Source organism: Pseudorasbora parva, chromosome 12, assembly GCF_024679245.1.
Source record: "Pseudorasbora parva isolate DD20220531a chromosome 12, ASM2467924v1, whole genome shotgun sequence".
Classification (NCBI taxonomy): Eukaryota; Metazoa; Chordata; class Actinopteri; order Cypriniformes; family Gobionidae; genus Pseudorasbora; species Pseudorasbora parva.
In genome coordinates, this window is record NC_090183.1 from 12,190,449 (window position 1) to 12,206,319 (window position 15,871).

Sequence of the window (15,871 nt, forward strand, 5' to 3'; positions counted from 1 at the left end):
CAGGACTCAGAGGTGCCAATTCATGTGTGAAAATGATTCATCATCCCAACCATTCTTTCACAATTTAAGGCTAATGCACTTGTGTCTTCCATCGTTGTTTAAGAAAGGAAAAGCTACACACTCCATCCATTAGGGTTAAAAGAACTGTGGTGGCCAAACATAACATGCCATAATCATCATAATCCCTGCAATAATGATCCAATCATACTCTCTAAAGCAGGGGTCCCCAATCTCGGTCCTGGAGGGCCACTGTCCTGCAGAGTTTAGATCCAACCCCAATCAAACACACCTGAAACAGCTAATCGATGCCTATAAATACTTTTTTTGTTAAGTTAGGTACCTCTTGATGTAATCAGCAAGCTGCTCATCACTCCAGCGTAGTTCCTTTAACGCTGGCATTAAGGTACACCTAACTTCCTCCAGCTCAGACTCTACCAAACGCAGCTCAACAGCAAGAATTGTGCTATGTAGTTTATTATACCACTGAGTGATCTGGAACAGAGTACTGGTGTACTAAACATGCACATAGAGAGAGGGACAAAAGAAGATTGAAAAAACTGAATAAACAGAGCTATTTTCTTGGCAAATATAAAGGCACAGATGGCCACAGTCTCACCATGTGAAGCATTTCCCGTTTAGAGAACAGACTCACAGCAGCCTTGGGAATGTTGTGGTTCTTCAGAATTCCAAGATACTTAACTTCCCTCAAAACAGATGTCAACTAAAACAACCAAATCACATAGCAGTAAACATGGAGAAAGCATGATTTTGGGGGACAAAATATATGCGTGACAAAAACTTAGCTAAATCTTAAACAAACTAACTCCCTAAATCCATAAATAACTAAATCATTTGAAACATCCTACAATAAAAATGGTTCAAAAAGGCACTAAATTTGATTTAATTAAGCAATAACTATAAAATCACTGCTAATTGTTTCTTTTTATGACATTTGCGTATTAATTGGCTTTTAATGGAGGGACAGACATCTCTCGGGTTTCATTAAAATAAACTTAATTTGTGTTTTGAAGATGAATGAAAGTCTTCTGTGTTTGGAATGACATGAGGGTGAGTAATACTGGAATTTTCTTTTTTGAGTTAACTAACCCTTTTGAATAAAGTTATGATTTTTTTTGTTTATAATTCAGTTCTGACACTTTATTCAAATATGATGAGGTAAATAAAATGAATCATTCACAATAAGATCTATAACATGCATTTAGTAAATAGATTAGATTTTCATTGCATGCCGACTTTGATGGCACAGTCGAAAGCGATCAATCCCCGTGCTAAAACATTCTAGCCTCTAGATACTGCCTTAGCAATCTAGTTAGCTTACTTAGCCAAATTTAAGAACAATATAAGTAAAAGAGAAATATGTGAGTTCATGAATGTTTCTTACAGCAGGGTTAAAGTTTACGCTGTAAAAGCTGCTCTCCTCATCCAATATCAGCAGTGGTTCATTCAGATGTGTGTGGCACAACTCATCTAATCCAACACTCCAATTAGTGTAGACTTCTTCATCCATTTGATCCAGAACCTCTAATACACACTCACACACCTGCAACACCTGTTTTGCCTCAGGACTCTCTAATGGCCTAACACACACACACACACACACACACACACACACACACACACACACACAGTACAGCATAAGTTACACTGTTAAATATGGCACCAGAAGCAAATGTATGTGTATTTGTTTTGAGTGTTGTACATGTGTGATGCGTTCTTGTTTACATATGTGTAAGCTGGCTGAGGTGGCTGCGGTTTGACAGGATCCGTTCTCTGAGTTCTTGAGACCATTTCAGGTTACCACCGACAGCTGGCATGTTTTTACCTAGGACGGGACAGCCATTTCTCAGCTGCACATAAACACAAACAAGAGTGTTAGTGAGTATGCTTTTATCCAATGAAACTTTAAGTGAAGTGCCTTGATCGATGGCATTCATATTAATATTTTGTGGTGTTAGAATGCTACTGTAAGATGCTTAACAACTGAAGGCCAATCACATGCCTCAGCATCTTCACGTGCTTTGTACAGTGGTGTTTTGTTTCAAATTATTTTGAATGAATGATGATTCAATGACTCACTTTAAAGACCTACTGGAGCAACAAATGTAACACCTACAGGAAGACTAACCAGCTGTTATATCATTCAAAACATAACCAAGTATTATTTAAATATATATGTATATTTAATCCTTATCAGAATACATAGACTTTGACAGCCCTAAAATCTAGTGACAGGAGAAACTTTTGACACTCTAAATCAATTGAACCAAATGATTTACAACTTCGAAGTTCTCGAAACCAAGTGGGTAGGCCTTCATAAAGCAGGATTAGCAAATTATAGAAAACAACACGCCATGCCAAATTACCAACAACATCACAAAGATTTTGATATCCAATTTAGGCTTTTTTAAAGTATTGAAAATTATATTTGCTTTGTCATTTTCAAATTCAACTCCACAAACACAAATCTTACTATTACGTCCTTAAGTTGTAAAGATCACAATGTGGGCGGAACTAACAAACTGATGCATCATATTAAACTTTTCATTTTGACAAGCTTATGACATGCACCTAATGGAGAGGGAAAACTAGGAAACTGCTTGTAATTGAACATTGCATGTAATCATTTTTTTAATAAAACAAGTTATAGTGTGTAAGACTTTTGTATTATTATTATTGTTATTAAATAATTTCTAATTTAATCTGTTTGGAAAATTAACAACTTCTGATTGGGTGGGCCACAATTCCCACCTGGGCCCACCCTTAGGCAGGGCTTGGCAAATTAGCTTAATTAAAAACAATTAACTATCATACTCCTTTTTTATATTATACATGCATGTGTGATTAAAATTAATAAAATTAATAAATTAGGTCTTATTTAATTCTATAAACTATAATACTGATCTGCCAACATTGTCACTATATGATAAATTAAAATAAGCTGATAACATCAGTTTTTCCAGAACGACTGTACAGCCAAATCAAATTTTGTTGCAATATTGTCTCGTTTGACACTGTGAAGCTCCTTTGAAACAATCGTCATTGTAAAAGCGCTATTTAAATAAAGTTGATTGATTGATTGATATTAAAATTCAGCGAAGTCTTAAAACTGAGATCTGTCAAAACCAGTTCAAATTATTCACTCATTCATGGGTTCACCAGATCAATGTCCTCTAACTGAAGCAGTTTTCCTGATTAAAAAAAAAAAGCTTTCAAAGCTCCATGAAAAAAATGCTTTTAAAGCATTGATCGCTATTAAAACACATTTTGTAAAATTCTCCAAAATTTCTCTCTGAAATTTAACCTAGAAATCTAGACACACCCTAGCGGCAGCAAATCTAATCTGCCGTGAGTATAGTCTAGCACATCTCAATACCTTCTGAGCTGTAAAAACCAAACTCTGGTCAGGCCAATCACATCGTGTATAGAGTCGGTGGGCGTGGCTTAACATAATGATGGCAGAGTTGCGTTTGTGTGCTTCTAGTAAACACAGAAACTGGCGAACGGCGGTCTTTCGAATCAGATTTGACCGCGACTCTGGAAGACTTGGAGTTAAGCTTTTCTCTGAGAAAAGAACAAAGAACGGCACTGAAGTCATTCTTAAGAAGGGAAGATGTGTTCTGAGTTTTGCCGACCAGATATGGCGAATGTTTAATCTAACAACGAGCTTCGCTTCACGTTGCTCTGGTTTGTTGAAGCGCTATCCAATTGTGTGCAGAGGGAGTTTGATAGAACCGTTTATCCCGCCCCTCGGATTGAGCCCTGTCAATGGTGAGTTTCCAGACCAAAACATCTTGATGTGGGTCTGGCTTGTCAGGCTATCTGAAATTATTAGTAATACAAACCTTCTCTCTGTGGGTGTCCAGCATGCGCTGACAGAGGTTGACCTCCTCCTGGAACATGACCAGCAGCTGAGAGTAGTTTGGAGCAAAAAGCTGGTGAACCCTTGGCCTCTCCAACAGAGTACCAAAGATCTGTAGGAGCTACACACACAGGTTTTCAGAGAGTAAAAGAGAGGATTTTTGCAAAAACACTTAAGTGACTAAAGAGTAAAGTTAGTGTTTGGCAGACTATACAAGTCTATTCCTTCCTTACTGAGCTGCTGTGTGTGCGTGTGTGTGTGTGTGTGCGTGTATGTGTGTAATACCTTAAAAGCCGACTCTAAGCCTGGGGAGTGTTGGAAGGCCAAGATTATTACTGTTCCCAGTCTCTGGTCAAAGTCTCTGTTCTGCTCCATGAATCGGTTATAGTCACACACAAACTCCTAGAAACCACCAGAGAGAGTGTGACTGTACATGATACACTATATTGCCAAAAGTTTTGGGACGCCTGCATTTACATGCAAGTGAACTTTAAAGGAGTCATAAACTCATTTTTTTTATTATTTTTTTTTATGTATACTGTTGTCTGAGGTGAACTAATGAAGTTCATGTGGTTTTAACATTCTAAAACATCATAACTAATAAGTAATAGGTTATTTTCTACACTGGTTTTGAGGCTCTCTCCAAAACGCTGGGTTTTAATGGGCGTGACCGTGACGCACTGGAGACTTGGAAGTAAACGCCCACGGCTAGGATTGGATAAGGTTTGCATATTTAATGAGCTTCAGCTCCGCTGTCATATCAAGCCACTTTCAGTTCCGGTCACATGGGGGAGAGATTATTTTGAAAGCGGCAACTGCCACTTGTCTTTATCAAACAAACAAAATGTTTTATTTCTCATCCACCTGCGATTGCATTACATAACCTGCACCCGCACGATCGATCGTTATAAACGCAAACCGCGTGCTCACACACATACGTGCGCGCCCAGATCAAGAAAGTATTTCTGCCGACGGGTGTACGGTTTGGTCTGGTAAAGCCCCGGGACTAGTACTCTACATATAAAAACTACGTTTTACTCACATAAGTTTGTAACACCATTCATGTCGGCTCCAATTTACAAACGATTCTGCAGTGAAATGAAGTGAGCACACAAACATTCTTCCCCACGTGAGCTGGAACTTCATTCAAAATAAATGAAGTATCACACATTCCTATTATAATGATCTGAAGGAAGCTTATGCAGCAGCTGTGTTCTTCCACAATATCTTGCTATCTTCTTCCACATTTTTATTGCTGTTGGCTTGTGATCGACCGAACAGCTCCATGAGTCGGTGGGCGGGGCTACTAAATCACACGTTCTGTAGAGGTGAGTTTCTCCACGCTATGACGTAAGAATGAAGCTTACGATCGTTTGCTGGGCCTGGTGTCTATAAAAGCTTTTCTTTGACTAACAAGGAAGTTTTTAGCTCTGAAACTTACAGGATAATCTTATATTACCATGACCTTTTATATATCAAAAGCTCAATGGAAAGTTGATTTGTCAATTCATCACCCCTTTAATGACATCCCATTCTTAATCCGTAGGGTTTAATATGGAGTTGGCCCATTCTGGGAAGGCTTTCCACAAGGTTTAGGAGTGTGTTTATGGACATTTTTGACCATTCTTCTAGAAGCACATTTGTGCGTTAAGGCACTGATGTTGGACGAGAAGGCCTGGCTCAAAGTCTCCGCTCTAGTTCATTCCAAAGTTGTTTTTTCGGGTTGAGGTCAGGACTCAGGTCAGTCAAGTTCCTCCACACCAAACTCACTCATCCAAGTTTTTATGGACCTTGCTTTGTGCACTTGTGCGTACTCATATTGGAAAAGGAAGGGGTCATCCCCAAACCGTTCCCACAAAGTTGGGAGCATGAAATTGTCCAAAATATGCTAAAGTTGGGGTATGCTGAAGCATTAAGTGTTAATTTCACTCGAACAAAGGGTCCAAAGCCCAACCCCTCAAAACAACCCCACACCAATTTATTTAGCAAGGATGCATTGAAAAAAATGTCATATTGGACAGTAAAGAGATTTATTATTTATAGTGTACAAAAACATTTATATTTCAAATAAATGCGCAATTCTTTTGTTTTTTTATTCATCGAAGAATCTTGTATGTATCACGTGACATGGTTTCCAAAAATATTAAGCAGCACAATTGTTTTCAACACTGATAATAATAAGTGATATTGAGCAGCAAATCGGCATATTAGAATGATTTCTAAAGGATCATGTAACACTGAAAACTAGGAAACTGAAAACTCTGTTTCGCCATCACAGGAATAAATTACATTTTTAAAATACAGTCATGGTCAAAATTGTTGGTACCCCTGGTAAATATGATCAAATATGGCTGTAAAAAATAATCTGCATTGTTTATCCTTTTGATCTTTTATTTAAAAAATTCACAAAAATCCAACCTTTCATTTAAGTAAAATTAATTGACAATGGGGGGTAAATCACATTATGAAATTAATGCTTTTCTCTAAAACACATTGGCCACAATTGTTGGTACCCAAAGAATTTTAAATGAGTAAAATATCTCTGAAGTATATTTACATTAATATTTACATTTTTAGCACACCAAGGTGACAAGGAACATTTGTATATAATTAAGGAGCTCCATTTAACTAAAGATGTTAAAAATCTGCCTGAAAGAGGACGTGTGTGTATATTGTCCTAATGCACGGCGAGGAGTTTGAGTGCACAAAGACTCTCCAAGGATCACATATGGAGAATCCCAGAGATTAGTTGAGTCTTGGGGTCAGAAAGCCAAAAAAAAATTCAAACAAAAAGAAAAATCCTCCTCGCTCAGTTGTCAGACACGACTGGAAAGTCAAAAGGGACTGGGTTCTGTGGTCAGGATGAAACTATAAAATAGCTTTTTGGCAGCAAATCTACCAAATAGGTTTGGTGCAAACAGGGATAAAAAGTACCCCATGCCCACGGCTAAAAATACCACTGGATGTTTAATGTTGTGGGCCTATTTTTTTGCTGGAGGTCTTGGACATCTTGTTCAGATACATTGTATCATGGATTTTAGCAAATACCAAAAGATAAAAAATCTAAACCTGATGGATTCTGCTAGAAGTATTATAATGGGCCGTGGTTGGATCTCCCATCAGGACAATGATCCAAAACAAACATCAAAATCAACACACAAATGTGTCACTGAGCACAAAATGAAGCTTCTGCCATGACTGTCCCAGTTTCCTGACCTGAACACTATAGAAGATGTGTGGCTGAACTGAAGAGAAGAAGCACTAACATGGATCTGTGAATCTGACGGATCTGTAGAGGTTATGTATGGAGGAATGGTCTCTGATCTCTATTCAGGTGTTCTCCAAACTTATGAGGCATTATAGAAGAAGACTCAGAGCTGTTATCTTGGGAAAAGGAGGTTGCAAAAAGTATTTAATAAAAGGGTACCAACAATTGTGGCCAACGTGTTTTGGAGAAAAGCATTAATATCATAATGTGATTTACCCCTCATTTCCAATTATTTTACTTTAATGAAAGGGGTAAGATTTGCTGTGAAATGTTTAATAAAAGATCAAAAGGATAAACTATTTTTTATTTATTTACAGCCATATTTGATCATATTTACCAGGGGTACCAACAATTTTGAGCACGACTGTATATATTCCTGACAATGGAGTCTTTTCCTCTGTAGTGGACATTATCTTTTAGCTAATTTCTCTGACGCCATACATGACACAGTTTTAAGTCTGGATGTTCTGTATAGAGTACATTCAGGGCTTTGCAGAGATAACAAATGTTTGGAAGTGTAACCTAGCCTGACGTGGTCATAGGTGTAACCATGACAAATCCTTCTCCTTGGTCTTTAAAAATGACTATGATCAAATTTAGCACTCTTATGGAAAGTAAAATGGTAAATCAAATCATTCTGTTATATCTTGCATATTATAAAAACATTATTTTTGCCTATTAATGTCTATATATAAATATATATAATATATATTTTTAAATGTCATTCAATTTGTTTCTTATGCTCCAAAAAATTATCCCCAAAAAAACTAAATTTAGACAAAAAATTCTGGTTCTCGAGAGGATGTTAAAATAGAAAACAGGTATTTTAAACTGTAATAATATTTCCCAATATTATATACCTTGTTGTTGTAGTCAAGTGGATCATATTTGCTCTCTCTCAGAGTTCTCCAGCTGTCCAGGAACTCATCATTCATGCTGTACACCATCTCACTGAGAATCTTCCCTCTGGAGCCACCCAGCTCAATCCGTTCCAGCTTTAGAAAGTCCAGAGCTGAGGCAAATAACTCCTGAAAGAGGCACACACTGAGGCAAAAACTGCTTTTTTTAAGTGAAGGAAAAATTATGGTCTAATCACTTTACAAAATCATTTGCCAAATCTAACACAACCATAGACCTAAATGGTATATGCACTAAAAAAGAAAATTATTTAAATATTGTGTCCATACATTTTTAATTTATCGACGGCACTGCCAAAAGAAAAAAAAGACCTAACCTCTAAATATTTTAAAAACAGATAATCACAAAACAATATTACAAACTCTGTGTGAAATAGTACATAGAAATTCATGTTTCATTTAACAATCTTGTCATGCATGTTTCTAATGCCAAACATTTGGATTTTTCATGAATTTTTCAAGATCAGACAAATACTAAATTATACAGAGCTTTTTTTCATTAGGGATGGATTTGTGTGCACACACCTCAATCATGCGCAGTCGCTCCATGATGCAGTCAGTGCGGTGAAACACAAGCTCAGAGGGAAAGTCCCAAGGTTTGACCGTAAGTCCTGGTCGGCTATAAGGTCCATTGGGTGTCAGTTTGTCTCTGTGCTGCAGGAAACTGCGTTTGAATGTCCAAAACACCTGGATGGCCTTCTGAACCCGGTCCATACCCTCCTCTAACTCCATTTTGAAGAGCTCCTCAGGAATTAGATACACAGATGCCTGAAGAATCATATGTATTATATAAACATCATAGAACAAAAGTTTGGATAAAGGGATAATAATAATCCACATACGCAAACAAACAAATACACCTTATCAATGAGTAGATTGCAGAACTCTGTGAGTAGTGTGATGATGCGTGGTGGGCAGCAGTAGAAGTGAGAGTGTGTCCAGATGAGAGCGAGTGTGTGAAACAGAGCAGGAATCAGATGCTCCAGATCAGTGAAGCTCCGCTCCTCGAATGCAGCTATCAGTCGCCGTAAGGTCCTCAAGTGTAGGTCTATGTCCTCTGCCTCCATCACCGCTAAAACAAAAAAGAGTAGACAGCAGCTTTGAGGGTCCAATGTGGGATCTGAACCTACAAGCTTTCACTTACAAGGCAAGGTTTGAACTACAAGGCCACACTATATTATGCAAACAAATGCAGTTGGCATCAATGTTAAGTTAGAATGAGAGTGTCTGTACACATTTAAGATGTGATTACCATGGTTGACTTTTTGAATAATGTCATAAAAGGAAGCATAGTAACTGCTCTTGATCCTCAGCAGAATATCCAGCACCTGATCAACTTTTGGGTTCTGCAGCTGCACAAATAAACCGGATTAAATGTTATAAACATACAATTAGGTTGCAATAAATGACAATTGATTCACATTTCCAGAAGGAAACATCAGTGATTGCATGGGAGAAAATGAATAGTGTAGATTTGTGGTAAACATTAGTTTGTGAAGTTAGATACATACAGATGAAGGGAAAGGGAGTCTGATTAAAACTCAACTTTAGAAAAATCATATTTGAAATTTAATTAAAGGCAAACACAATCGCAAATATTACAAAATATCACTGGCATTTTTCATATTTTCAACTATTCATCTCCAAAGGAAGATTTTAATATAGTTTCTGCATTACTATAGCATATAACTGTTTTCAAACAAAAAATGTATTTCCTGGTAACATGTATTTTATTTCTACTATGACATTTTTGATGACTATGTGTCTGTAGATTTGAAGACAACAAAACAGAACAAAATCTTGAAGTTTTTGCATGTCAATGAGTTGAGCTGAATTAACGGCAGACACTCGCAAGCACTATAATGAAAGTTTTAAATCCTAAACCTTGTATAAAAGCATGCACACGGAAATCTACTTTATTTCCACCTGTTTCTGGATTCCTAATAAGTTTTCTTTCTGTTTAGTCCAGAAACGGAGCTCCACTGTGGGGCCTGGGTTGTCCCCCTGATGCTGGAGCTTAGACGAGTCCCGCTGCAGCACAGAGCCCATCAGTCGACACCACTGGATCACCATGGTCTCAATGGAGTACAGTAACGCCCTGTCAATCAGACAGGAATCCGAGCTACAAACACACACACACTCAAATGTTACATGATATCACAAACTTGGTAAAAGATGATTGAATGATTGATAGGCATGCATTCACACCTGAGCTGGTGCTCGTCTTTTCTCTCCACACACAGTGGTAGGGGCAGTAGTGTTCGTCCTTGTGCTCGCCCTCTCAGTGTGACTGCTTCACTACACAGATGCTCAAGGTGCCTGCAAATGTCTTGACCGACCACCCGGGGCCAGGCGAACTGATTCAGGGGACTTCCCAGCACTGACACAAACACCTACACAAACATACACTCACTGACTGAAGATTTCTACGTCACGCCTACTCTCAGAGCCAATAATGTTATTATGATTTAAATGTCACCAATATTTTGTATAGGATGGCCTACCTCCAATCAGTGTTAACTAAAATTAAAACTAAGTTTCAGAACTAAAAACGTCCTTGTTAGTCCAATAAATTATTTTATTGACACCAGGCCCAGCAAACGACAGGCCTGGAAGCCCCGTCTCTGCAGAAGAATGTCAACGCATACTTCATCACTGCCTATTTAGCCCCGCCCACCGATTCACACATGGCATGCAATAGGTAGTAACAGGTAGGATCTACCAGATTGAGCTACCAAGCTATAAACATGCTGTTAAGGATAATGCCTGAACAGTAATGCAACATGTAAGTAACTGTGTTCATTCTAATGCCTGATCTGAAATGTAATGATTCATGTATAGTCAGATGTTCTTTGTCTGTGTGTCAGTAAATCAAACCAGTGACTAAACATCAACTTGTGTTATTTCTCTTAAGGATTAAGAAAGGGAATAAAAACATCATCAAAGTAGTCCATATGTGACATCAGTTCGTTAGTTAGAATCTCTTAAAGCATCGAAAATAAATTTTGGTCCAAAAACTACGACTTTATTCAGCATTGTCTTCTCTTCCGCATTTATTTTCAAACCTCAAATAAAGATTCAAACGGTCATTAATCAGCTTATTGATTCATGATTCGGATCGCGTGTCAAACTGCCAAATTGATGAAATCACGTGACATTGAAGATCTTTTGTTATTTTTGGACCAAAATGTATTTCCGATGCTTCAAGAGATTCTAACTAACTAACTGATGTCACATATGGACTACTTTGATGATGTTTTTATTCCCTTTCTGGACATGGACAGTATAGTGTGCATACACTTACATACGCTGTCGGACTAAATATAATCTTAATCTGTGTTCTGAAGATGAACGGAGGTCTTACAGGTGTGGAACTGACCCTTAAGATCTGGGGTGGGAACATTTTTAATTGAATGAACAAGGTAAATTGTACATGTATCTTTAAACAAAATAAGAAAAAAAAGACAATTCACAGAATTGCAAGATTTAAACACACAATTGCCTTTTTCATTAAAGTCGCAATATTGAGAAAAAATGTCAGCAAAATGCAATTGTTGGATATAATCAAAGACAGACCTAAGACTTAAGGGTATGTACATTTCTGAATATATTTTCTGAATCTGGCATCAGTCATTTTGTCTTGTGTATGTAAACATCTATGTTAAATGGACAGTACGAAATAAAAGTAACATGCAATTTTTATGATCCCTGTTCCCTTTTGTGGGGAACATTTAGCATATTCTGCAAGGGGTATGAAACTTATGAGCAGAAATGTAGCTTAGGATGCTTTTGAACCACAAATCGCTGCTTACATGAATTGCGTGTTACAGATTACATTAATGTTTAAATTAAATAAATGACATTAAAATGATATGTAATCACTGGTAATCTAAAATACTTTTCAGATGTAACTATAATTTGATTACAGTTACTAAAATGTTGCATTTTAAATATGTACAAACTACATGTATTTTGTTACTCCCCAACTCAGCATACAATAAATTACCAATAACCATAATAAAAACTTCAATATACCTGACATCTATTTTTGGCAATTCTCTATAATAATATAATGTAATGTAATATAATATAATATAATATAAAAAAATATTATATATTAAAATTATTTAAATGTAATTAACATTAATCTTTTTCTGTTCTATTCTAAAAGACGCAACAGGACTGAAAGACTTCTGGTTACCTGAGAGATGAGAACAGGAGCGTGGTCCATGGGTTGTGCTGCAATCTCTCCGAGCCAGAGCTGGGTTCTAAAGGTAGTTTTGGAGATGATGCCCTTCTTTTTTTTAAAAACACACAAAAGCTTGGTCCTCCAGGGAGAGGAGCTCTTTGGGGAGGAAAAGACGGGTGTAGTGCTTTCAGAAGCGAAAGCACTCGAAACAAGTGATGACTTATTTCGAATACCAAAAGCCAATCAGTGCATTGAACACGGGAGACACATCCAGAAGAAATGCTATGTGGCATCCTAATGCCACACACAGAACAAAGCAAGGCAGACTGTGATTTTTCTGTTAGCCCTAACATTGAAGATGAGTGAGTATGTGTATACTCACCTGTTCATCTCCTGCATGAAGAGTTCCTCCTGGTCCCACAAACAAAATTAGATACTCCCGCCCGCCTTGGTCCAGGAAGTCAAGCAGAGCCCGCTGATTCTCCTCCAATCCAATAAAACGGTTCCATTTGTCTGTTTTGAGTCGTAGAACGGTAAAGGCCTGTTCCCTTAGGAAGTCCACTCGCTCATCAGAGATGGCGCTCATCTTCACCTGGTCCATAGGAACACGCACACCTGCCTCAGCCATACTGAGACAGATAAGAAAAGAGGGGAACTACTCATGCCATAAAGTCTAGGGCGTATTGTCCATTTAAATCTAACAAACTAAGACTTTATTTTATTATCAAATCTCTCACCTCTAGCACTTCGATCAGGTAAACGAGTCTGATCCTGCTGTTGTTATATCATCAGTATCTTTCCATCACAAAAATGGATGATGTCCTTTGCCTTCTTCTCCAGTGGGGGAGAGAAACTGAACTCCTCCAGTAGAGTCAGGCCACTATGGCAACAGGATCAATGGCTTTTGTGTATCTATACCCACGTTGTGTGAGAAGCACACACCTGGTGGTAATGAAACCCGAGTGTGCATTGGAAAAGCCAGCAAGGGTATCAGGTGCACGTTTGCATAGACACACTGTATAAACTGATACCTACACTTCCAACTGAATAGTTTGAGCTAATCTGATGCATGTCATTAATGTAACACACATGTATTTTAAAAATGATTAATATAGATCATGCACATTCAGTACATAAATTAAGGTAACAGTAACTTAAAATTAAAATGACAGCACCCTGTGGTGCTCAGACTCACACCTTTATGTGCTTTACTGTCACTAACTAGAAGTAGCACACTGCCCTCTACTGATGACAGAGTTTTATGTTTGATAACCAGAGGTCAATTTGTTAGAATCATTTAAAAACATTTAAATGGGATGTTGTGGTGGCAGTTCTCTTCTTCAAACATCAAAATATGTTCTTGAAAAAAAAAAACAGCTGGTTTCGTACTTTGTATTTCTGAACAGAGCAGAAAATGTCGAAAGCTTTCCTGACCCAGGTTTGATCCAAAGCCAATGCGGGGAAAAGTCTCCTAAATTACCGTACAACATATGCCTGCAAAGTGTCTGTTAAAGATCACTTCATCTGAAAAGCATCTGCTGTTTACAAACATCTGATAGACATCTTTAACATATAAGTTTTACATACAAACAAACTGACCCACTTTATATTAGGTGGCCTTAACTAATATACTGACATTTGAATTAATCATTTGATACAATGCACTTATTTTGTACATATGTGTTTTTACATTGTACTTATATTTATACTTTTTATATTTATATTTTACATTTATAATTTCACTGCTGACCCTTCCCTTACACCTAACCCTACCCTTAAACTTACCCACACCACCACACCTATCCCTGCCTTTACCCGTATCCCACTAGCCTGACAAGCCAGACCCACATCAAGATGTTTGGTCTGGAAACTAACCATTGGCAGGGCTCAGTCCGAGGGGCGGGATAAACGGTTGTCTTTCAAACTCCCTCTGCACGGTGTGCACACAATTGGGTAGCGCTACAACCAACCAGAGCAACGAAGGTGAAGCAGAGCTAGTTGACAGATTACATTTTTGCCTTATCCGGTCGGCAAAACTCTGAACACATCTTCCCTTCTTAAGAATGACTTCAGTACCGTTCTGTTATTTTCTGAGAGAAAAGCTTAACTCCAAGTCTTCCAGAGTCGCAGTCAAAGCCAATTCGAAAGATCGCCGTTCACCAGTTTCTGTGTTTACTAGAAGCACGCAAGCGCAACTCTGCCATCATTATGTTAAGCCCCGCCCACCGACTCTATACACTATGTGATTGGCCCGACCAGAGTTAGGTTTTTACAGCTCAGAAGTGTATTGACAGTTGCTAGACGACACTTGCGGCAGATTAGATTTGAAGCTGCTAGGGAGCATCTAGATTTCTAGGCCCACCTCAATAACAGCAAAAGTGTTTTGCAATACAATATGGACACAATTACATTGTAGGCCTACTTATTTTTTTGATGCAAGTACATAGGCCTAGTAGTTAAGGCCATCTAATATAAAGTTTGGCCAAACAAACATCTTAAAGAGGTACTTCAGCGCTGGGAAGATGAATCCATTTGGTAGATGGTGTAGAAATTTGACATTATTTTTGAATTTGGTGCTTTTTTGCCTGAGAAAAGACAGAACATTTATTTTTGTCTCATGGGGATGACAGACAAGAATTCCCAGAATGCTTCGCTGCCCTACAAGGCCACTCACCAAAGCCACTGCTACTGGATCACTGGATTACTTTCCCACCATATTCATTTTCATAAAATCTATTCAGTTAGAGAACAGCTACTACAATTAAAAACTGAATGTGTCAATCGCTGCGTGAGTGCGCGAGTCACAGCACAAATGCTGCAGGAGTCTGATTACATTTACCATGATGAATGAGCTGAATGAGCTCTCGTGATGAGAGTAGGCCTGTCGTGATAGTCGATAAATCAATAAAATCAAACGATTAAAAAAATAAGCTTGATCATTTTTCCAGTCGCGATAATTGCCATTTGCATGCTTTTTTGTTTTCCTCGTCTCTCTCGTTGACTGCGTGCACCTCGTCTGTTTAGGGAGGTGTTTATACTTGGCGCGCAGACCGGGGTGCGGCGTGATGAGACGTCATGCTCGGCCAGCAGATTTGTCTGGAACTCATGGCTCTTCGGTTGCGGAGCCACACACAAAGTTACGAAGTTACGAAATCTCGCACACTCCCGATGTCATCTTTGCCGCGCGCACCCTCGCGCTCGAGCGGACGCGTCGTGTATAGACAAGGCTTAAAGCTACACTGAAGTTTGATAAACGCAAGTTAATTCTTCAGTTCAATCTTTGTGTGCTAAAGAGGCACATAAGTTCCTGTAGAGATAGCAATACACATTCTCCTTTTTTTGCCAAATAAATGAAAAGCATGTTATTAAGAGATGGCATTGTCATCAAGAGACTAGCTTTCCTCAGAGATGGTCAAGTTCAGTTTGTGCATTATTAGGCTATGATATAACTTTTTTTTTTAATACTGTATCCTAAATTGTGGATAATTAATTTATCATATGCTGAAGTACATTTCTGGATAATAAAAAAAAAAGAAGAAAAAAAAGAACCGTACAAAACGGAAAACCTTGACCCTAAAACCGTGAGACGAACCGAACCATGGGTTTTGTGCACCGTG

The 15,871-nt window shown here is 38.1% G+C and overlaps 2 protein-coding genes across 2 annotated transcripts in view; both read right to left on the minus strand.

Annotated features, from left to right (window-relative positions):
- The window catches only part of dnah9l (dynein, axonemal, heavy polypeptide 9 like), a 57,919-nt gene extending 56,058 nt beyond the window's left edge, over positions 1-1,861 (minus strand). The window contains exons 1-4 of the mRNA XM_067459139.1: positions 1,744-1,861; positions 1,403-1,598; positions 617-721; positions 341-513 (exon numbers count right to left, since the gene is read on the minus strand). Coding sequence (XP_067315240.1) covers positions 341-513; positions 617-721; positions 1,403-1,598; positions 1,744-1,835 — 566 coding nt within the window. The 5' untranslated portion in view covers positions 1,836-1,861. The remainder of the gene's footprint in view (positions 1-340; positions 514-616; positions 722-1,402; positions 1,599-1,743) is intronic.
- A 1,975-nt stretch (positions 1,862-3,836) lies between these two features.
- Positions 3,837-13,126, minus strand: dnah9 (dynein, axonemal, heavy chain 9). The gene is made up of 11 exons (XM_067458617.1): positions 12,992-13,126; positions 12,637-12,883; positions 12,267-12,410; positions 10,274-10,458; positions 9,992-10,187; positions 9,318-9,417; positions 8,926-9,137; positions 8,591-8,833; positions 8,009-8,176; positions 4,166-4,282; positions 3,837-4,001 (listed from the first exon to the last, which is right to left on the minus strand). Exons 2-11 carry the CDS (start codon positions 12,880-12,882, stop codon positions 3,837-3,839), a joined length of 1,776 nt encoding a protein of 591 aa, XP_067314718.1. The 5' UTR covers position 12,883; positions 12,992-13,126.
- Between the last annotated feature and the right edge of the window lie 2,745 nt (positions 13,127-15,871).